At 40.3% G+C, this 23,749-nt stretch overlaps 1 protein-coding gene across 2 annotated transcripts in view; it reads right to left on the reverse strand.

Annotated features, from left to right (window-relative positions):
- Positions 1-23,749, reverse strand: part of ZCCHC24 (zinc finger CCHC-type containing 24) — a 109,455-nt gene that overhangs the window by 29,138 nt on the left and 56,568 nt on the right. Inside the window, exon 3 of one of the 2 annotated variants that reach the window (XM_032694414.1) lies at positions 16,429-16,706. The exons of the other annotated variant lie outside the window; for it this stretch is intronic. Within the exon in view, the coding sequence (XP_032550305.1) occupies positions 16,563-16,706 (144 nt within the window). The 3' untranslated portion in view covers positions 16,429-16,562. Of the gene's footprint in view, positions 1-16,428; positions 16,707-23,749 lie in introns of those variants that run through there. 2 annotated transcript variants of the gene reach the window in all.

Genomic DNA, 23,749 nt, shown 5'->3' on the forward strand with positions numbered 1-23,749 from the left:
TCTTTACTAGATGCTGTCTCTATGTTGTTCGCTCAAGGCTAAGAAACTATTAATTTTTAAAAAGGTATTGTGCAAGAAGCATCTGGTGTAAAATGTTTGCCATAGTGTTTGCTGCAGATGATTGGAGAGGTTGGATGAAGACTTGGGGAAGGGAGGAGTGCAGTTCTGTATCTCTTTTCCTACTGCTTCCCCTTTCCTGTTTCACCCTAATACTCTTCCTGCCTAGTCTAAAGGTAGATTCATGCCTGCTGTGTTTGCAGAGATGTCGCACAAGTAAATTTGCCTTGATCTTGTAGGAGGAAAAATTTTAAACCATTCAGAAAAACTAATCAGGAGTCCTTGATTTGTTTCCATATTAATAATCCCTGTTTAGTGGGACTATTTCAGCAGTCTTACTGATTTAAGAAAAAAATCTATGTGGAATGATAAAATAGAACAGGAACACAAACAAGTCAGAAACACCTGACGTATAATAAAGTCTCTGAATCTAAGAGTGTTATTTTCCCAATCTAGGAGTAATGTCAAGGCTGGTAAGCCACAGATTCAGACCCTTGTGAGAGACTGGCACAGCAGCAAAAGCCTTCTAGTCTCTTGATTTATTTTTTTCACTCTTTCCAAGGACCAGTTAACTTTATCCGCTCTGCGCTTCAGGGGGATGTGCAGCTCAGTGTGTGCCTGGTGAGAGGCTCATTATCCTCTGCAGGCTCAACACAAACCCTCGATTTTTAAAAGGCGACAAAAGCGGTGGCTGGTCCTGGTTTCCGGCCCCCCCTCGGCCCAGCCAGCAGGGCGGGCTCCTCTCCCCAGTGCAGCTGGCTCTTTGTGTGCCCGGGCATAATGAGGAGGGCTCGGGAGGAAGCTGACACAGGTGTGCCACGAGGCCACGGACTTGGCTGGGGACGCCGCCTCGGGTGCGCGCACACGTCTCCTCACACACGGGTCTTGTGTTCGGGCTTGGCCACGGCCTTCAAGGGCCTCCTTGTCGCGGCACAAACAACGGCGTCGCGCAGCCTCCCTTGTGCGCTGCATCCCAGCCGGCACTGCCCGGAATAATCCCCTTTCTCAGCCCCGATGCCACAGCAGAAATGTCATCCTTATTCTGCAGCGCTGGCATTTGTCAACTCGGTGGGTACAAAGGCAGCATTCATTGAGCAGGAGACAGGCAGAGGGCCTCAGGAAAAGCCCTTTGAGGGCACGGAAAATGTTCTTCTGTCAAACTTTGAACTCTACAGGAGCTCCCATTTGTCTTCAGGTCTGGCAGGACTGGAGAAAGAGGGCTGTCTTGTGTTGACCACATCTTCAGCTGGGGTCCTGGGGCAAGTTCAGGTTTATTTTTTAGGACAGCTGACTAGCAACAAATGGCCTTTCTTCTGGGGCAGTCCTACTTTAACAATTCCAAAATCTACTGCTCAGCTGTGTTTGCTCTTGCCTGACAAAATTAAACCTATGAGAAATGGATTTATCTTTATGCTTACTCTACACACAGATGTAGTTATTCTAATATCAGAGACTTGTACCTCCTGTGCAACATTTAACAATGCCAGGTCCTTGCCATCCCTAGGGGACAGCTTGAGCTCTCTAAAAGGTACCAGGGAGAGGCAGCGATACGAAGGAACCCTGCTCTTCCTTAGACATCCTAGTAAGCCCTGCAGGATGCTGAAGGACAGTAGACATTTCCACTGGAGACAAATACGTTAACAACAACTGATGGAAGAGATAGAGCCCTTTTGACAGTCTGCTCAATGAGTCAGCAGACTCCTCACAAACAGCATTGGTTTCCCTGGTCCTTGCTGTTGAATTAAAGTAAATAGCTGAGGATAGCACCACATAACCAAGAATATTCCACTCTATTGAAAACAGATCCACTGTTTTTGTAAATATCGCATTACCTACTAGCTGAACACAAACACTGAGCTCGCTTAAAACTCTCTCTACTTGGGGTGATACACAGAGGTGGTTAACCCTGGGGTATTTGTGTTATGAATGCTGCTGCAATGGAGATCTGGGAAGGTTTAATAGTTTCAGACAATTTTATTTTTCTATTTTAAATTGTCCTCTAATGAGACTGTTAAAACATTATCATACCTCACTAAAGAAGTCTCTGTGTTTTAGTGAAAAGTTAAAACTAATTTTGTGGGCTGTTAATAACATGCCCAGGGCTATTTCCCACTTGTTCCAATTACAGAGCACTCCCAAATTATAAAGTATATCTTGTGGTGGAGAGCAGTACCAGTCTGTGCTTTGCATTTTCCTAACTCTTCACAGTAATAAATCTTCTGTGTGAAAGTGCTGGAGTACACTCAGTAGATCTTCAGGAAGAGAAGCTACCAAATGGCTTCCAAAATGCAAGGCTGTGTTAATGACAATAGGATTTGAATCACTTTTGAGAAGCTGAAACGATTTTATCATAATACATAATTACTCTAAATGTGAGGTTAATAGCAGCAATAAGAAAAGGATATGGAAAGATGAGAATATTTATTAGGTATTTAACTTCCATGGGTAAACAGAAATAAAAGAAGAGTATGCATTATGTATATTTAGCAAGAGGTATGGAATTCACGCAGCAAATATAGGGAATTTTCCTCATAGTGGTGAATGGGACAGTTCAATTTGATATAATATTGTTAGATGTTGTTAGAACATTTGTGAAGCTCCAGACTAAATATTGAAAGCTAATGGAAATTGACAGAGAAGACTGGGACAGTGGGATAGTGCCTCAGGTGACTCCTTCCTAAATGCTGGAGTAGCCAGGCAAGCTTTGGAGGAATTGTGTTCTAAGCCATTGAAGTTCCTTCTTAAAATAAAAGGAAGAAATGTGTGTCAAGTATGCCACTGTTAATCTATTCTGATGGTTGTAGGGAGTTCTCAGTTGTACAACAAGTTGTTAGACTGTCCTGTGGGCAGCATGTTCTGTACTGCTTGGATGCAATCAGGGAAACATGTGCAAGAAATCATTTTAGAGACTGCCCACCACCCACTTCTTTTTAAGGATGTGGTTCTGCACATGAAATTGGGATATAAACTGGAAAGGCCTCCTCATTCATCTTATTATCTGCATAAGCAGTACAAAGGGAATCCACATTGCCTTCATTCCTCTAAATGAGACATCCTAAGTGTCTCATTCCTGACCATCACTTAGGACTTGAGTTTAAAGAGCATGAACTGAAGTCACATCCTTAACATCAGTCAAAGGAGTATTTAAAAATCCTTTGCCTTGCCTGTCCTGTATTCTCCACTAGATGTAAAACAGTGGAGTAGATGTTTTCTGCTTAGAAATATGCGAAGGAGTAAAGAAAACTCTGAAGAGTGCACGGACAGACTATTTAAGGACTATAAACATAATCTGTAGTAAACAGATACAGTGAACTAAAATAGAAACATAACAGTGTGTTATCAAGGAGAGAAATGTAAGAAAAAAGTGTGGAATTACACATTCACTGTAATTTGCAGCATAGCAAGGAAGTGTAGTGTTAGTACCAAACTTGCACAGATATAGATGTGCCCATCAGTCAGAGTTCATATCTGTGCTATCTCGGCAGCTTCTCCAACAGTCAGCACTCTTTCCTGCTCTTTCACTGACTTTCAGTGGGCAATGTTCTTAAAATATTACATGTTACATATTAAAATAGTCCTCTTCTCTACAAGAGGGGACGGGGCAATGACTGTCCAGTGTTTTAAAGTGCAAATAATAGTTGTATGTCTATGTGTGTAGTTTTATTCTTTGCTTTTTCTGTGCTTGTTTGACCTGTGAAATGGCAAAAAAAATAACTGTGTATTATGTGATATTAGTAAACTTAAACGCATTACAACTTCTGAAAAACTTTAAGAACAGCCTCCAGAATAATATAGCCATCAGTTTTCCCTTCCTGTAGATGTTTGAAAACATCTCAGGGCCATTAAACACAGTGTTATTCATGTCAGGGTTTTGATCTAATAGCTGATTCAGAATATTAGGGCAGATGTGTGTGAACTAGGATGGGATGAAACTCATTTTTTACTATGCCTGTGCTGTCCTTGTGCGGTTTTTCTCAGGGTTTATTCAGGTATATAACACATTGTTGTTTTTTATAAAACTTGTAAAGCTTAAAACATGTAAATAATTTCTGTAAGTAGGGGTAGGTAGAGAAATATAAAAGCACTTACCTGAACTTTCTAATAAGAAAAACTGAGTTGAGATTGTCCCCCAGTTAATTTATATCTGACACATTGCAGTTTTTGCCAGCTGAGTGATTTGTTATGACTGTATTTGTCAAAGCAGAAGGGTTAAAAGAAAAAAAGTCTGATACCAGAAGACTGTAGCCACACAAGGACTATCTTTCAGTTCTGTTATGAGATGGTTGTTTCATTGCTTCATGTAGAGGAAAGAGAGGTCAGATAATTACCTCACAGGTTGGCCTGAGAGACTGAACATGTTGCTCCTCATCAACGTGAGAAATGTTTTAGAAATGCACTTTGACTTGGGAAAGGGGCAGCAGTGAATAATCAGCTTGGAGTGGTACTTGGCAAGAAGGTTGTGACGACAGTATATTTTTGAAGGCACTGTGAAACAAAGAAGTGTTCCCAAAAAGGAGATATGCACAACAAATTCCAGGGTAGAACAACAGCTGCAAAAATTTTTTCTGCTTTTGAACTCTGATTTTAAACTGAACTGTTTTGTTTCACAGTGCCTGCAAACAACAGGAGCACTTCCAATGCCAGTATTCATACCTGTTAGTAGAAAAGTTGGAGCTATGTGCAGCCATCTTGGGGTGTAGATGGATCTGCATTCGACAGGACTTTTTTAACCAAGTAGGAGAGATACTTAAAATTATTAGTTCAGATTTTACAGCTGCCAGTGGGCAGCACTGCTCTGCAGGGATGGGGCAGAAGGCCTTACCAGGGCTGGCTTGGTGGTGTGGAGGACACAAGATTAGGAGTGCTGCTGTTAGGTGTCCATATCCCATCTGTCACTGGAATAACCTGAAGATACGTGTCTGCTTAGACTGCAGGTCCTGTCCTGTCACTGGATATGCATACAGCACTCCTGGGGGAGCAGACAGACCCCCTGCTTTGTTTGCTGCTGTTGTCCTGCAGGCAGCCCAAGCGTGCATGCTGCTTGTCAGGCACATCTGCAGCTTCTGCTCAGGTGACTAGGGTGGGTCATGGTAGCCCACAAGTGCTGCCATAGAAGCTGGGTGGTCTGTCCCAGCTAACATGTACACAGCTTTGCAGCTTTTTGAATAGGAAGTTGCTTTGGAAAACGTTCTCACTGTCCATATTCACTGGAAATTGTTTTGGGGCTTTGTCAAGCATACAATTTAACACTGTACACGGAGAGCTGTGCTGAAAATTTAAGGCAGCTCTGTTACAGCAAAGTCAGTTTTGTAAACTTGCAGAAGAAATTGCTTTCAACCACAACTTCGCAATCGTCTGTTGAAGCGTGTGGGGCCAATTTAGGACTTGCATTCCCCTCTCTCTCCCAAACAATTGGCTCAGCTAAAAGTAGGTTATGCTACAAGTGTTTAACCAAAAGAAAAAACATCATGCCTCTTCTGCTAACCAGCATTATGGATTAACGAAGAGCAGAAGCAGAATTGCACATGATGCTCCTGCTCAGCAGTGAGAGTTTTTTCAAACTACAGTTTAAAACTTCTCCCTAGAAAAGCAGTGACCAAGATTGCCTGGATTTGAGCCTGTAGTGCCTGTGTTGTGCACAGTAACAGCTGTTGGCTCCTGGCAGGGGGAAGGGGACAATGTGGGGCTTGCAGCAGCAGGGAGCGGGTCATTTTAGTATTTGCACTGGTAAATAGGAAGGATAAAAGGAAAGAGCTAGACCTTGCCAGTAAAAGGGCATATAAATAAAGAATGGAGAACTTTTCTTCTGTCCAGGAAATAGAGACTAACTATTCACAAAGCTGTTTGCTACAATAAATAAACAAAAGCGTTAGAGCACTGAATTTTGCACTCATTTGAATATGGTAATTATCTTCAGGCCTTTCAGATAGAGATAAGCAAAGGATGTTTTCATTCCCTTAGATGAAGAGAGCCAAACAGACCCTTACTCTGAAGACAAGGTAGAGTTTGCAGAAGAAATTAAGCACCCAAGGCATACTGACTTCCTATGGCTGCCTTGAAATTCCTAGACTAATGATGTACCACCACAGCAAGATCCAGAATAGGAGCAAAGGGCCTATGACCCTTTTGGCCAGTGTAAAGATGAACTTCCCTTTGCAGCATCTGTACTGTTTGCACATTTGCTTTTTCTAAGCCAAGTGCTTAGTCACGTAAACAGGTATTTGAAAACAAACAAGACCAGATGGTAGCTGAACCAGAGTTATCGGGGGCACTGCCTAAACCAGCAGCTTAAATCCCAGTATGTTCTGGTACCTGACCACAGAAGCAGCAAACTGAATGCCATTTTCACCCACATTAGGTACAATGTGTTCATTTAGTCTTTCTTAGTAGAAATTGCAGTGTGCAGCACCCTATTTTGAAGGGAATGCTCTGAAACCTTGCACTGCAGACCAGGTATGACAAAATAGACACAAAATGTACACTTGTAGATGGTGGGAAATTTGGACAGTTAAAAGGAAGTAAAAAAATTTTCTATATTACATCTGAGTGAGAATCAGCTGTCCAAAATGCTGACTAGTGCTGAAGGCAGGTATGACTTTAGTACTCCTGTCTCCTCTCAGCAGAAACAGTGTGAGCAATGCAATCAGTTCTTTCAGCCTTGTAGACATGCATGTCCTTCTTGATGATCAGCTGCCTGAAGTCAGTTCTCTTCCAGAAAAAACAAGAGTAATTGGGATCAAATGACCATCAGATAGAGTGCACTTATTGGTAGTTAATTAACAGAGTTCTCTATTTTTGTGTTCTTTTTTTCCAGCTATAACTTTCATGCTTTTCCTTATTCTTTTATTTTCTTTTTTTCTTCTCTTAGCATCAGTTTTCTTCATGTTTAAAAACTTAAACAGAGGAGGAAAAAAAGTATGAGTAAAATCTCTTCCAAGTCATTCTTCTGTGCAGAAAAGTTGTGCTCTGTCATCTACAAATGAAGCTTTCTTTCCAGTTACACCTCTCCCTCTTCAGCACTGTTCTCCACCCTGATTACTTGCTCCTTTTAGTCACATTATGATAAACAGACTTCTCTCTGTGGGGCTCAGTGGTTAGTAATAACTCAGCCCCATGAGGCAGAAATATAACTTTATAGTCTATGTGATCTGTCAGAAGTGGTGATATGTAGGACTCTAGTGTATGTAGTTGCAGGAAATGCAGCTTACAGACCTATTTATTAAAATCTATTGTAGAAAAAGACAAGCTGTAGCAATCAATGAAAAAAGTCACAGAAATCTGACTACATGCAACTTGCAAATTATTTTTAAACATGAAATTGCATGAGTAAACTGTTTTCTATTAATGATTTACCAATTCCATTTAAAAATGAGCAGGAAATCCCAGCTGAGCGTAGAAACTGCAATAGATGGGACAATATTGCACACTGCCTTTTGGTTCTTTTGAATTTCAAACCAAAAATGAACATAGATGATGTTTTTTGTTTTAATACTAACAACTTGCTGGGAACTTGAAGATTTGCCTTTTTATCTCTTTTACAACATCAGAATTGCAATCACTTTCTCAGACTCAATTGGAAATAAAAATGCTCTTGACTGTCAGAAAAAGAGGTTCCTTCAAGTAGGGAACAGCCACAGACAAACATTAACTCCTATTAAACATGTTACTAATACAAGTAAAGAGAGACCACAGGAGCTGAAGTCTTCTGCATGCCATGCTCATTCAAAACTGGCAGTAAGATACAAATCCTTTAGATGCACAGAAAGATGGAAGAAAGTGTTCTACAAAGTTTGTTATTCCAGTATAATCAGTGTTAAGACCAAAGCACTTCCATGCAGTACATCATTTGACAATCTGTCACACCCTCCTTTAGTGCAGTGGAAATCTTGTTCTAGACAGGACTTTTTATTTTTAAACATAGGGTAAACATACACATTTCAATACATGTTTACTTGGAGACAAGCTCAAAATGTGCATACTTTGTACTCGGGCAGGCTTGTGGCAATCCTTAATTCCTGAGTGCCCTTATTATTCAAGTTAAAGGAAACTTTCCACTGAAAAGGTTTTTCTCCTTGGTGACGAGTGCTAGTGAAATTTTTGGTGATACTGCTAGGCAGGTACCCTCAGATAATGTGGCCCAGTTCATGAAACAACTCAAAGATGAGGATTTTATGGGCCAAATAATCAAAGACGCTTAGAATATCCCATGAACTCAGTTAAAGTGTCTGTACTCCAGCCTGCACTTCTGTTTTGTGGAAAGCTGCAGAAGACAAGCTGATTCTTGAATTGCTGGAGAGAGACATGCTGCACTGTACTTAAACACCTTTAGCTTCCTAAGAGGTGTAGGCATCATATTCAGGTACACAGTATTGCACTCAGAGAGGTGAGGAAGCAGTAAAACAGCCAGGATCGCTTCCTGCAGAGTGGATAACTGCAGTGTTTGGAGATGGGAAGAAAAACTTTGCTTCAGAATTATGCAAAGTTAGTCTTGTGGAGTAATACCACAATAGCCCTAAAAGAGTGACTAAATTTGACCAGTCTTCAGATTGCACTAGTCCTACCTAAAACATTTCCAAAAGCTCTGTCCCCTGACTGCCAGCAGCAGCTCTTGTTCTTGTTCAGCTTCAAGCAGCTGTTTTTCATCCACAAATTCAATTTGCCCCACTCAATATGGGCTCACTCTGCAGAAGTGATACGGTTGCAGGCAGTGAAAACCAGCTAGTCCTCTGTGTGTCACACACAGACACACTGCTGGCATTTAAAAGCAACTTTCCTTCCTGGCAAATGCAACCGCACAGATAAGAGACCAGAGGGGAAACTGATTCTTGTGGAATGTCACAAAACTGAGCCAGGGAAGGGGGACAACTATTGGAAGTGGTGTTCCTGTTGAAAAAGACTGAAATCATCTGAACATATCACTCCGGTTGTCTGCCACCTCTTGCTGGTGGAACAGCTGTGTCTCATGGCCAGTATTGTCAGATGCTAAAGAGGTGCAGGATGAAGAGAATGGATGTGTTTTCTCCTCATTGCCAGAATTAGGTCATCCATCAGTGCCATTATAGTGGTTTTATTTGTGTCCTGGCTTGCATTCAAGCTGTAATAGGAGTGCTTTAGTTAGCTAAGGTAGGATCCCTTAACTCCTGTAAGATGTATATTTCTTGCTGCAGGCAGAACACTCCTTCAAAGAACTGTACTTTTATCTATACTTTTGTATCTGTCAGCCAGACAAGAAGCTGTCCAAGATGTTCACATAGGGAAGTATTAGATTGATTTGAACTTTTGCCACACATTTAGCCAACTCTTTCATAAATATTAACAGATTAAATATGTACTGTGTTTTTTAAGTTGCTACTGCATAGTCCTAACCTTCCCCTTCCCCCATCACCTTTGCCCCTTCAGTATCACAGTAATCAATTCTGCAGACATTTGGGATCAAAAAGCGTTGGCAGAAAAGGGGAAAAAGCTTCCCTAATGTTACTGCTGAGCTATAGATTGGATCTGGGATAAAAAAAAAATGTATTTATACTGCTGGCTACAAAATGGCTTAATGTCTAGATCCTGCAGCAGGAGTTCCTCCAGCAAACCCATTTAATAATTCCTCTTCATCTCTTTTGGAAGAAATATAGTTGTAAAAATGTACACAAAATACACACTGTACTTTACTGGAAGAGGAGGAACAAGATTCCACCAATTCCAGGCATCCATCTCAGTTTTAGGCTCAACAGCATCTATTTAATGAGCTTGAACGTAACATTTGAAAGCATTCCCTGCTTATCCAGCCTACTCAAGTGATGTCCTGCTTTCTCTGCCTTTAAAGTTTAAACTTGTCAGCTTTCAGGATTATGGTTGGTGTCTGTGGCTCACAGCAGATACGTGTATATTATTATTTTGTTTAATTTTGTTTGTATTAGTTGAGTTGTGTTTTAATGTGAGGTCATTATAGTGAAAAAGTTTTATATTTAAATCTAAAGAGAGTGGGGAAAAAAAAGAAAAAACTCCACTGCTGGAAATGGGTCCTAAGTTTCTACAGATTTCTGTAATTTTAATAGAAATTAGGTAGTATAGTTCCATGTAGCACCCTGGAAATGAATAAAGCATGTTGTGCTCAGTGGGGTAACCAAGATGTCAGGACTTGAACTGTGAAGCCCTAGAAAGGCCCTCCTGTATCCAGAGGCAAGGCCAGCCTCAAGGATCAGTGGAGAAAGGCTGGATGCAGCCACTGCAACAGCCCTTCCACACTGGGACACAGATGCAATCAGAACAGCTGGCACTGAATGCAGTTACCCTGCACCAGTCTCCTGCACCAGTGCCGACTCCCTAACCTTTACCAACTGACATAACTGGCTGCACAGCAGAGAAGCTGTTTGAGGTCAAAGCTGGTGAAGCTGAGTGCCAGAACGCAGGTAAAGCCACACCTCTGGGTGCACTGCCAGCTGCAAGGATCCAACTGCATGGCACCCTCTTGTTTTATCCTGTCTCCTAGTGTAGCATTACATACATACCCACCTTTCTGCCAGAAATAAAACTGAATCTGGGGGCAGGCGTGGCAGTCAGCTGCTTTTCTTCAGTGTGTGCTAGGAACGTTCAGCAACTTTAAAAGTGACCTAACAGTGAAGCTCTAAATCTCTTGCACAATTCCATCCATTCAGCATCCTCACTCGTTGTAAAAAGTTAACCAAAGTAAACCACACATGTAAGAGGATGCATCTAAATATACTATAGAAGTCTTGTGTTTGGTCAGTAACACTCATCTGTTTCACACAGTTTAAAGCTTGTCTTTTTAAACAGAAGGCTGGAAAGAACAAGAATCTGTCAGCCCCCCACTTCGTTACCCCCAGCTTTAGTCCTGGATCTAGCGTGGCTAATCCAGAGGAAAGTTTATTTCACAGCACTGAAAGGGGCAGCCCCCTCAACAGCCTTTGGCTTTGAGATGACTTTAGCTCTTTGCAATTGCCAATATAGCACCTGCACTAGGAACAAATTTTAAAAAGTAGGTCACAACTGCACATACAATTACTGATTGCACAAAACAGGCAGGCTATAAAAGTGTCCTGGTGTATCTGCTTTAAGTGCTGGCATGCAGTGTCAGGAAACCCAGAAAACACAGGACCACCTGTGGAGTCCTCATTGCAGTATGATCCTGTTAAGTTAATACTCTCGAGCCCCTCTGCTGACTAATACAGGCAAACTTTACAGCCAGCCAGGATTTTAATAAGCGGGACACTTTTACCTAGGGTACGTGCCAACCCTAAGCTTGCTGCGGAAAGCAAGCACAAAAGTAAGCAAGAGGTTAAAAAAGAAAATGTCTGGCTTTTTCAACAGCTGGGTTCCATTGTGAAAGGGTCATGTGGTGCCAAGGAAAACAGAAAATAGGAAGGCACACAGATTTGTTAGTTTGAAGTAATTGACCACATGGTGTCCAATGGTTTGTGTTCTCATGTTCTCCAGAGCAAAGTCCCATGGGAGCTGAGGCAGGGGTTCCAGTTCCTAGCACTCTATTGTTTACCCTGATGGCTTCCAGATGCTGGAGACAAGGACAGTGAAATCTTTGGGATGCTGCCAAAGAATGAAAAAGACTAAAGAAAACACCAAGGGTATTTTTTTACATTTTATTTTTAAAGAGACAGTGCTACTTTTCACTAAGACCACCTTCATTTACAGTTCTCTTGCTCTCTCAAGTACACATGACCACACTGCTTCTCTCTTCTTCTGCCCCTTCTCCCCCATCTGTTTCTCTGTCTTTTTTTTGTGTGTGTTTAAACAGCTCTGTAATGCAATTAACCAAGGGAAAGCAATGTAGGTTTTTTTTTTTCCCTTGGCATCCATAGCTCATTTAGCTGTTACACAGTGGATGTGCAAAAATGGTCAGAAAACCCCAGCAAAAACGCCATAGCAGACAGATCACCAAGAGGGTGTCAGCAGTGATGGGAAAGCCTCAGAAGGCTGTGAGTTCAAGTTTGCTTTGGCACAGCTGGAAGAAGCTTGCAGAATTCTACCAAGTGTTTTTAAACATCTGAACCATGGAAACTAGGGAAGGGGAGCAAGAACGGGAGAGCAGTGGGCACTTTCACCAGGAAAGCCAGAAAGCAGAAAAGAGCAAGGGGATGTAAAATAAGGAAAACCCCCCAAATCCCTCCTAGTAATTAATTCTTAACTTTCAGAGGGATGAGGTCCAAGAGCAGGACTTCAGTGTTTGGAGACCTGTATTCTAGTTAAGTTTGGCTGCCAGCACACTGAGTTAGAGCAAGTTTCTACATTGCTCCTACGTGTATGCATGTACTTGGGGTTGGGCAGAGACTGTGGAAATCTATAACAGTTCCTGTTGTTGCCACCAAAAGGTGGGGGATGAGAGAGCTCTCCTGCTCACACATTAGAAATACCAGGTTGTGCCTTTGCTTTTCTTTTATTGAAGGGTATCTGCTATAGTAATTTCTTTGCTGAAGTCTTCATGTCTCCTGAGAGGGATGGTAAGTTTTGCAGGAAAAAACCTCTTCTAAAGTAATCTTGGTAGATTAGTACCAAGTAGTATTTAATTTGCTAAAAAAAAAATTCAGCAAAATCTGCTGTTCAAAAAGAAACAGCCTACCAGCTTGATCCTAGATTCACTAGTAAGTGTAAAAAATCTGCTTATATCATAGTTCAAAACCCAGTTATACTCAAAACCTTAGTCAAACTGCTGTCCAGACTTCAGACCCCCTGATATGACCATCCTCTGCTTATTCACTGTCTTCCAAGGAACCCCTTACAAAACCCAGTGATGCTGAAACCTGATGTTCTGAGCCTAAGGTATGATAAAAGGGCACAAATGCCTTTCCTTTGTCTTCTTCCTGTCTCCTGGACAGGCTCAAAAGACCCTCATGTCTCCCGCCTTTGTGATTTGGTAGTCTTTGTGTGTAGGGCTGATAAAAATGTATCATTCAGAGACGAGCACTGGTTTGTTTCTAGTGTACGTTTCACAGGCTTTTAATGCTAAATGTACTCCTAACTTTTTCTTACTGTATGTGTTAACACTAACACAGAGGAGCTGAATCCTGACAGCACTGAAATTAAAAAGGGTTTAAGAAAGATTTCTCATCAGATGCTGTAAACAGGGCTCTCAGCATGAGCCAATACTTCAGAAAGCGAGTGCGGGGTATGTTTGTACATTGACCTGTACATGCCCACACATTCTGTGTGTTAGACAAATAAAGGACTGTGCTGACACACATCTCACTGCACACACTTGGTAAATCCATTCAGAAATTAACTGAGTCACATGATGTGTAAGTTTGTCATCTGTTTGATGACATGCTAAAAATATTAACCGTCTTATTTTGACAAAGAATTAAGCTTTCCAGCTCCAAAACCAGATCAGATCATGCTGAATGCTCAGACAATGCAAGGTTTTTATCAGCCCTGAAGTGATGAAGCAGTCTCAACCTTAATTTTGTACCTTTTTAAAAGTCAATAAAATCTAAACTGTATTTGAAAACAAAAGATTCCCTGTTATTTTCTAATTAAACTCTTTCCTTCCCAAATAGTATGTAATAAATGAGCTGCAAGCCTATTTCCCTCTCCACAAACTGTAAATAATTTCTGAGGTTGTTACTACCTAGTATTTGAATCACATCTTGAATGGTGCATGACATCAGTAACCAGTTCCATGTTAAGATTTTATTCTGTTCTGTAGCATGCCTAATGCCTTATTTTTTGTTAATGTAGGTCTAATAGCAGGTATGGTAACTGTATTGCCATCTCTGGAGTTGGACTTTTTTATTTTTATTGTAACTAAAGGCAGTTATTTCTTTCCTTGAGCCGTATCATTTTGTATAGTATCATTTTGTGCATGTCAGAATTGCTGTACTGCACCAGACAAAGTGCTGCTCCAGTCTTTGGTAGGTCCAGCCATGGATGTCAGAGGAGAGTACAAAACCAAGCTAAGCATAAAACAGTTTTACCCAGTATGCTCCTCCAGACTCCACCAATTTGCAATTGAGGGATGTCCTGAGCCAGTGGTGGTGTCTTCATCCATAAACTCCCTTCTGGTCTTGCTGCTCAGAAATATAACCTGAGAGTACTCTATCTGTTAGAGCATAGCTGATATGAGTTAATAACCATGTCATGAATGTGCTAACCAAGTGGCAGCATTGGGTCATAATTCACTTCCACTGAAACAATCACAAGTAACTAAACGTACCATATTTCTTATTTTGGGTGGAGATGATAAACAATGCAACTGTCAAATGTTCCATGAAAACCTGTGTTTTCCCTACACTTTGCCTTCTAACTTGAAAGGTGCAGATAGAATCAAAATGACTTACAGTCAGCATAAGAAAGATATGTTTGTTTTCAGACCGGCGCTTTTTGGTGGCTCAAGTGGTATCAAGTAGATTAGCAAGAATGTTTTTATAAAAGGCTCCGTTTTCCCTGTTGAGCTGTCTTGGTTCAAACATGCTGCTTGTGTTGGACTTACCAAGACATGTTTTTCAATCTAGTTCCTGAGAGACAAACTCCTGCAGACCAAAGCTGTTACCTCGTGCTCTTCCTGTGTGCTGATCTTACAAGGGCAGAGAGAGGACTGGAGGCAAGGCTGACAGCTTGCACTGCCTCCCTGCACCTGGGCTCAGCTGGGGATTGTATGGCCCCTGCAGACAAGCAGAAGAGCTTTCCCTAGGGGCTGTCCAATGAAAATTTAAACTTAACCAATTTTTGATCTTGTTACTACAGAATAAAATATGAGGAAAATGCTTTGAAGTGGAAAATATAACTATTAATGTGCTACCTTTGTTTATTCCCTTATTCTTACTTTTCTTGCAAGACTTTGTTTACTGCAAAAGACACAGACTCCTGTAGAAAACCTGCATCAGTCTCTTGAGTATACCTTTCCTCTTTAATGTTTTCTGTCAGCAGACTTGAAAAGAATAGGTACAAAACTGAAATGAGTTCTTAGTATACATGGAAAGAATAAAGTGTGTTGGATGGCAGAGGATATAGTGGACAGAGCTTAAAAGGGCCTTTAATATATGATTTTTCCTATTTATTTTTATAACACTAGGTTTGGTGAAGATGGGTGAGGACTTATCCTTAGCTAGTCTAAACAGATATAAATATATGGGTAAATGCTGCTCGATGCCTTTATAGTGGCTGTGAATCTAGCTCCTAGCATTTCCCTCCTAAACTCTGTTACAGAGATGAACTTCACAGAAGGATTTTTTACTGCAATTCCCTAAATACAGGTACTGCAATTTTGACTGGCTTTTAGGTAGTCCCTGAGGGGTATGTTACCAATTTCCTTGTACCTTCTGCTTTTTCAGGCACCTGAATGAGAGTTTCAAAAGCTTAACAGAAATTAGTACACTTGGGGCTGCAGGTCTGTGCCAAAGCAGTACAAATATCTAACATGCTGTGTTAAAGCTTAGCAAGATGGAAACCTTTCAATTCCACTGCACTTTCAACTGCTGCCAACCTGGCACTCCAGTGTGCAAGTTTTGAATCAGGCCTGGTGTATTTTTTTTCCAAGCAGATTTTTTCCTTACTGTAAAAACTGACTGCTCTATTTCCGATTAACACTTCATTTATGGCATAAAAGACGGCTTCAAGGAGCTCTAGGACAAACCCTGGGTGACTTAAAAAGAAGAAATAATTTCTTACTAAATACATTTTTCCTCTTCATCTGTATACACATTTTTTTTAATTGGAGAGTCGAACACAAATACTGGGTATTTCTTTGCTTTTTTCTTATATCTGCTACTGAAATAAATGAAATGTTTTAAATAATGAATACAAGAAGGGGTATCAAGTGCTTCATAAGCAACTAGTGCTTTAGAGACTCTCTTGGATTTGGAATTGAGCTTCAGACATCAAGAAGGGTTTTGTTTTCACAAAGTATAGCTCATCAATCTATTTTTCAGGTGTTCAAAACAGTAAATTAGGGGCTTTTTTTTGTATCTTTACTTCTATGCTTTTCCAGAAAATCAGAGAGAGTACAGTACAGGGCAGGATTCAATACCTAGTGCCAAAAGTGAAGGTAGTATTTTAGTTTGCAATTTTTTTTTCTGTAATTACTCTAGCTGAGGATTCAAACATTTAAGAGCTTGAGCTCTTAATCTAATGCTCTGTATTAGATTGAAGACAGAGCTCTGATCAAGACAAGAAATTTTAGATGTGATATATGAATATATGTGACTCTGTATTTGTTAGAGAGATGGAAAAAGAGAGACCCTCAGCATTTGTCTGTGATTCTAGTGTGCTGTTAATGTGCTGGCTACAAGCAGCTGATTCTCTTCAAGTACATTTGACCTAGCAGATGTCCTAAAGTTAGGGAGCTATGACCTCAAGCACTGGCTCCTGGAGAGGTTGGCTCTCAAAGAGGAGCTCCCAATGAGGCAGTCAGAGAGAGAGAAAATAAGGAAGAAAAATGGTTTTATTTGTTGCATCCGGTTAACTGGTAACAAAACAAACAGAAAAACATACACAATTATATCCTGGATTTCAAGAGCTTCAATTCCAAACTTTGTTTGACCTGCTTACTTTGGGATGGCTTTAGAAAATGAAATGCTGTCTTTTCCTGCTCTGTTTCCTGCCTGGGATTTATGGCTGTGGTGGACCTCAAAGGACTGCATAATGTTCAGTGTCGTAGGAAGTGAAGTAGATTTAGCTGCGAACACAAACTGAAAAGGGGATTATCAGCAGATTTCTGCAGCGCTTGTGTGTATCACATGTAGCAGACTCACAGGAGTTTTCTCTCCTCTTCTTCTGGTTTGTTTATACTCAGTAAATTGCATGTCTGGGGATTGTATGCTGTGGTCAAAATGTCATCAGTTATAACTTGAGCAGTTTTACGCTGGTTACATTGCTCTAAAATATTCCACGTTGATACTATCTTGTTCCCATAAAAAATAGGGACATTGGCTATTTCTGCTGCAACCGTTTAATGTTCTGGGATTTTTTTTTTGAGGTTTGGACCTAAAATAGTGCTTTATTTATAGGCATTTTGAGCTGTGCATTTTCTTGTCAGAATGTGTGAACAGATTATGGTACAAGCAAAACCTGCTTCTCATAATCCACAGGGAAATCAGATTGCAGAGCAGTGAATGAACCTGTGTGGTTTCAAATTGGGTTTAACCAACAGCAGCAGAACTTGTGCCGTAGAAGTCAGTGGGAAAAAGATACAGGTGCCACTGGAATGAATGTAAACAGAGGGGCAGTAACATTTCCTCACTTTCAACTGGTGTCTGATTTGAGGAGAACTGAATATAAATAATAGAAATTCTGAGTTTTAAAATTTCTTTTAGTGAGAGCCTCATAACTGATATGGAACTTACGACAACCAGTGCATTTGTTTTTATTGTGCTTTCCTTGAAGTACTATACAGGTATCACTTTGAATTCCCAGTTCTCCTCTGCACACTGGAATAAGCCAGTATGCTAGTGCCTTACCTCCTAGGCATCCTGTTTTCAACCCCTCTAAACACCCTGATTTTTTTCTTTTTTTTTTTTTTTTTAAATCACTGAGCATCCTCTCCCAGGCCATCTTAAATATGTATATAGCAGGTCACTTCAGAGAGGAGCAATAATCACTGGGAAATTTTGGTCCCTGTACATTTTTAAGATGCTGGCTGCTTCCAGGAGGGAGAGTACACAGCTTCTTCATCATGTGAAGCTGCACCGCAGATGCTTGGGTGAAACCCCTTAGAGGGGTTCAAGCCTTTTAGACCCTCCAGAAAAGTTGTGCCTGTGGTCTTGTTACATCTTGAGCACTTTGGTTCCTCTTTCTTTCTTTGCTTTTTATGTATTCCACGGGAATAGAAAGCCACTATTGTTTCTCAGGTTATGTCACAAAACAAAAGCCAAAACTTCTACTAAGAGAATATTTACACAAAGTACAGAGTAGGCATAATTTTCTGCTTCTCATAGTAGGCCTATGCCTTCCTATAGTTTTTTTATATAAAGCACAAAATATGGCTGAAGGAGAACCTGTGTTAAGGGAAAAAAACCTTTCCAGATCTAGAACAGGACCTCAAGGGAAGTGAGTTTAATTCCAATATGTCACATAGGACATGTTGTTGCCCTTCTTATTCCTCACACTTCCCCATGGATTACTAGTTACTCCTGCCTTAAAAGGAATGTGGCAAGGCAAAATTAATAATGTTATAGACTCTTCTTATTATAGCAATGTGGGTCAAACAGAATAAAAAGAGTGTAAGAATACAAGTAAGAGGTAAGATGAATTAAGTTCTATCACTGATTTAATTTAAGAAAAGCTCTCTTTGAACTTAGGGATTAAGGACTGCAGGATATAGGAAAATATTAGAGAATGTAAATCCTGTGTCTTTGGCACTTGATACCTAAAGCTCTCAGCATAAGACCTGCGATCATAGAATCCCTGAAATCTAGGTGTTAGCATATATCTTCTGTCCCAAGCCTAACTACCCAAGCAAACAAGTTCTTAAATACATATTTAACATCAAAAGCACATGAAAAATTATACTGAAAGCAGGTATTTGCTGGATGGTCTTATGATTCCAATAGTAAACTTAGTTTGGAGGAACCTGAACTTACCTGCTTCTTTTCTTAAAGGGGGTGGGGGAAGTACTCTTAGCCCAGTTTCATTCCCCTGTGTGAGTATCTAGGGAAAAGTTCAGTTACTCTTCCTAACACTCAGACTATTTTAGAGCACACAAAAAAGAAAAGAACCACTGCTGAATGAGACTCTGTGTCTCTTGCTTAAGATGGCTCTCATCTTGCTGTAGAAATATGTGTGAAAGCAAAAGGGACATCTGCGCCGAAGAGCCCAGTAACCCAGAAATTTCCTGCCCCATTCTTTCCTATGGAGAATGCAGGGATTTGGGAGCTCTCAAGACAAACATGCATCTATATTCCCATGTAAAACAACTGTACAGCTGTCAGGATCGCAGGATGCCACAGAGTGTAATTTTTTTCTGAGGTAAACTATGGTAGGAAGAGATAATCCTGCCTTTTAATTATACATAAAAAAAAATATTTAAAACCCCCCCAACCTGTTACGTTACCCATTAAAGTCATATTGATGCTAGGGTAAACAAACACGAAAACAGCTAATTCCTAGGCTCTAAGATTGTTTCATGCAACTAAGATTTTGTGACAGTTTTTGCTGTAGTGCTTTATAATGCTCGCTCACTTGTACCAGACACACCATGAGAGAAGACTGATTGGTGAGGGTGGGTGTTGTCTTTCTCTTCTGGTGATGATATAGGGTTACATAAAACTGGAAGTAAATAGTTGTCTATCACTCAGGACAAAGATACTTTTCTGCTGAGTTCACCTCAGATGCAATTAAAACCAGAGCTGTGATACAGACTGGGATGAATGGTTGTAGGAGACCTATGGAGTTACTGATGTAACACAGGCTTTCCTGGCAGCTGTGGAAGTTAGAGACTGTATACCTATGGCTTTGCTCCCATTCGGTTTGGGAACTGGCAGACATCCCATTTTTGTCCTGCACAGAACCCTGATGACAACCATAGGTTGTCCTCTGCTGCAACCACTCTTCCTCCCTGGGAGCACTGCTCTCTGGAAACAGTGCCTGTGCAAAAACTGATCCATTTACTCTTCCACTTTATCTTAGTTCTTCAGCTGGGAAAAAATAACAGCAAGTATAGAAGGTCTGTTTCCAGGTGACATTTACCCTTTTACTGGAGAGCACTAGGACACTGCTTTTTGGATCCTGACTAGAGATAAAACCTGATATGCAAGATTGCCCAGCAGAACTCTTTGAATGTGTCTGAGTTGGACTAGCCAAGGAAATACGCTCCTCCTTTCTCTTTCCTTCTCTCCCACCTCTCCCTTCACCTCTTTCATTTGGATGGCAATGGTGGGAAGAATGAACGTGAAAGACAGGAATAAAAATAAAAGATCAAGGAAGTTGATACGATCAGACTAAGAAACCGATTTTTCCTATTGTATTTAAAATCCATGCACTGAACAATTTTGACAGTGTAGGTGTGCAAACATACTGGCTGGCTGCACTGATGTGAACTGAGCTACTCTGTTGTGACCTGCTGCCAGTATGTCAGCATGAGAACACTCCATCACTAGCAGGGACCAGTTCAGCAACAGTTCTGAGAAAACAGTGTTTTAAATAGCACCTTACTAATACCTTGTGCTTCTCTTCATAGTTTGGTTTTTTCTTTTCTTTTCTTGGCAATAGATCTGCACATACTTTAGTTAAAGACTACTTAGATTCTACGATGGAACTGAACTCTCTTCCAGAAGTTAAAATCAGTCAGCTAGAGTGGAAAAAAATAATAATCTTAGTTTCCAGTCTTACAGCTCGATTCATGCAGGATGACCCATAGTGCAGTTGGAAATTCCCCTGAAGTTTGGGGAAAATCTTTATACAAACAAGTATCTGACTGAAAATTCACGACCTTGTATGTTTTGTCACTTATTGTAAGACCAGAGCTGTAGTCAAATGTTTTACTATTTGAAAAGAAATGTATTAAAAATTCAGTCATTTATCTTTAATGAAATATCAGTTAATTTTTTAATTAGAATTAAACACCAGCCTTTCCTCATGTGAGTACTGAAGCAAACACACAGGATCAGAAAGAAAAGGAAAAGAGGATAAGGAAATTTGCTGTATATTGGTTTGGGTTCATTTGTATCAGTTGAAGCACAACAACTAAAAAAATTCTTTCTACCAAGAACCAGGCATGAATCTGATAGAGACATCTGTGACTGGAAAATGGGCTATGCTCTAGCCAAGCTGTCTCTGCAGAGTGAAATATGGGGTAAGTGAAAGTACTGCCCCGGAAATGCGAGCAGTAGTAAAGCTATACAGATGTGAGAGAGAGGTTTCTCTTCTGCTCAGCAATACCTCCTGCCAATTTAGGCCAGCAAAAGAAAGGAGAAGAGAATAAACGCTCAGGGCTGAAAGGAAAACAAGGAGGAGAGAAAAGAAAATGAAGTGGCAAGCAAAGGACTGCAGAAAACACTATGAAAACAAGACAAAAAATATTTCTTTAGCATTCAGGTTTTTTCGTACGTTTCTCACAACACACCGCTAACTCACCCTGATAAGTCAACCAGCCAGTTGGCACCCTGTCCTGGAGTAAGCTAACTGACAAAAAGAGAAGAATGCATTTCAGGAATGGCTGAACCAAGCACAGTTATCTGTATGCAAAACTATAAAGTCACCTTCAAGAGCTCATTTAGTCTACAAGTGAAACAAATGTAACTAATGTTTCTTCAGATTTATGACTGCTTGAGTTGTCCAACAGAGATTTTCCTCTAATCTGGTAATGTATTTCTGGCCAATTCCTTCTGAGAGGGCTAAAATCTGCATTGGTTATTCTGCTTATTGTATATTAGATCCACAAAGACCCTGCTACCTCTTCTGACTTGACTGTGAGGACGCCAAAAGGGTGATCTGCAAAATCAAAGGCTGGTCAGCCTGCCTTCAGTCTCTGGAAAAACCACAGGGCTCATCCTCTTAGAAGCTACTTCTGTGCATGCACAGAGATCACCAGTAACAGTCAGCATGGATTTACTGAGGGTAAATCATATACGATTGCCTTCTATGATACAACAACAGGATTTGTGGATGTGGGGACTTCAGTGGGTGTCCACAGCTTGACTTGAAGCAATCTGCAGGCAGGTACCAATAAAGTGTAGAGATTCAGAAGGCTGTTTTGAAGGCCAAAGAAACACTGGGACTGTTTATACACAGTAACCGAAAGAGTACATAACAAGTGCAGAGTAGATAAACTAGAAGTTCTCCTAGCTCTTTTGCAAAAGATTTAAAGGACTATGCCTCATACAATACGTAGTTCCAATCTCTGGCACTCACTGAGACTGCAAATCAAATTGGATTAAAAACCAGAATCAAGGATTTATAAAGAGTGAGAACAATGAGTTAGGCATGGTAAAAACTCATCTGCAGTTAATAAAAAACAGTATTCAGAAGGACATGTGGCAACTGCAACTCATAAAACAATATGACAAAGATACACTTTAAGATTTTACATCCACTAGAGGATTTCTTAAAATTTCTTGAAGTATCTGTTTAGTCATTGTTCTTTACTAAGGGTGATCTCTCTTTTGAGGCTGTTTCTGTCTAATAGTCTGAGAAAAGGTGCTGGGTATCTTGAGACTTTTGGCAGTATTGGCAGAACTTGGCCATTGTTACTCTTATGGTGGAAGATGACGACTCTATGGAAAGGGCTGGAAACATGAATCAAGCAACACAGAGTGCAGGATTCCACGAGAGCATGGTTTCAGGCAAAGATAAGGTTGTGAAGAACTTGGTGAAAACCAAGATGCCCATAGGCAGAGGACACTGACAATTATGCTAGTGTTGGGGGGAAGACAGAAGAGGATGTAATCAGAGTAAGAGAGAGATCTGAACTTAACTAAAGTGGCATTGTGCTGCAGGCGTGCTGCTATTTTAGTCAATCTCCTGGAACTGCAGGGTTATTTACTGGAAATCCAGCCTGAAAATGCATTCTTTGTGTAATGCTCTAAGTAGGAAGCCACCCCAAGGGATGTGAATTACCAAATACTGTGACATGATGGTGTAGAACATAAACCCAAACAAACCATGACTCTCAAAGGCTTATAGCTAAATATTTATTTCAGAGTCAATTTAAAAACAAGATTTTCATCCAGCAAGAGCACACAGTAATCCTGCAGGTCTAACTTGGCTCTGCTCTTTGCTCCCGCTGTATTCCCGGATGGGACAGACTTCAACGTTCACAGACGTGGGGTCTGCAGTGGGGTCAGTCTTGCCTGTGTCAGGTAACAGAAAGGGCACTTTTCACAGTCCTTAAAACTACAACACCTATTCAACATACATTATTGAATCTATAACCCAAGTTTATTAAAAAATTATGTGGAACAGACAGGATTTATGATTTACACTAGATTCATACAGATGTTTAATAATTAAAATACCATTTAATTCTTCAACCAGTCTCAAATTAAGGTTCACTGGAATTCATCCAGTAGCAAATGTGGCAAACTTATCTTTCATAAATTTTAGACAATTTTACCACAAATCAGTCTGTTACTGACAACTAAACTTCTGAACATTTGGATTTCTTCAGGGAAGTTTTGTGAACATTCATTCCTCTCACTGAATGCTTTTTCATTCATGAATATCACTAGGATGCAAATGCAATTATTTTTGGAGCATGTGGTCCTCCTGAATGAATAAATGTCTCATCCTTTATCTTCATCTGTGGATACCTAGATATCTGGTCTCTCCATTTTATTTTTTTATACCTCACAGAAACTGTATGTTAGATAAAATGCTATGACAGCCTAGCAGCTGAATTAAAATTCTTGGCTACCGAAGGAACAGTAGTACACACTTGTATTTGTGTAACTTGGTATTTACACATGTAGAAGTCTTGCTATAAAAGGCTGATTTTTTTTGGCATAGCAGTTCAAAGATGAGCAGATTTTATGAATTTAACTGTGGAAGTCTGTTATCAATTTTCTAAATAAAAAATAAAAGGAATGACTAGGCTCACAGTCAGTTCCTCAAGACTGGCTATAAGTTTTTGGTCACAAGCTTAATGTGTTTCACTGGTTGCCAAGGCAAGTCAGCTGTAGGTAGGAGTTACTAAGTTTCAATAATTTTGATTCTCAAGAAAGGCTTTAAAAAGGTATGGCTGAGATAATAGTGCATGGAAAATTTTTTTGATTAGTGTTCATATAATGATCTTACAGAG

This window comes from Chiroxiphia lanceolata, chromosome 8 (assembly GCF_009829145.1).
Source record: "Chiroxiphia lanceolata isolate bChiLan1 chromosome 8, bChiLan1.pri, whole genome shotgun sequence".
Taxonomy (NCBI): Eukaryota; Metazoa; Chordata; class Aves; order Passeriformes; family Pipridae; genus Chiroxiphia; species Chiroxiphia lanceolata.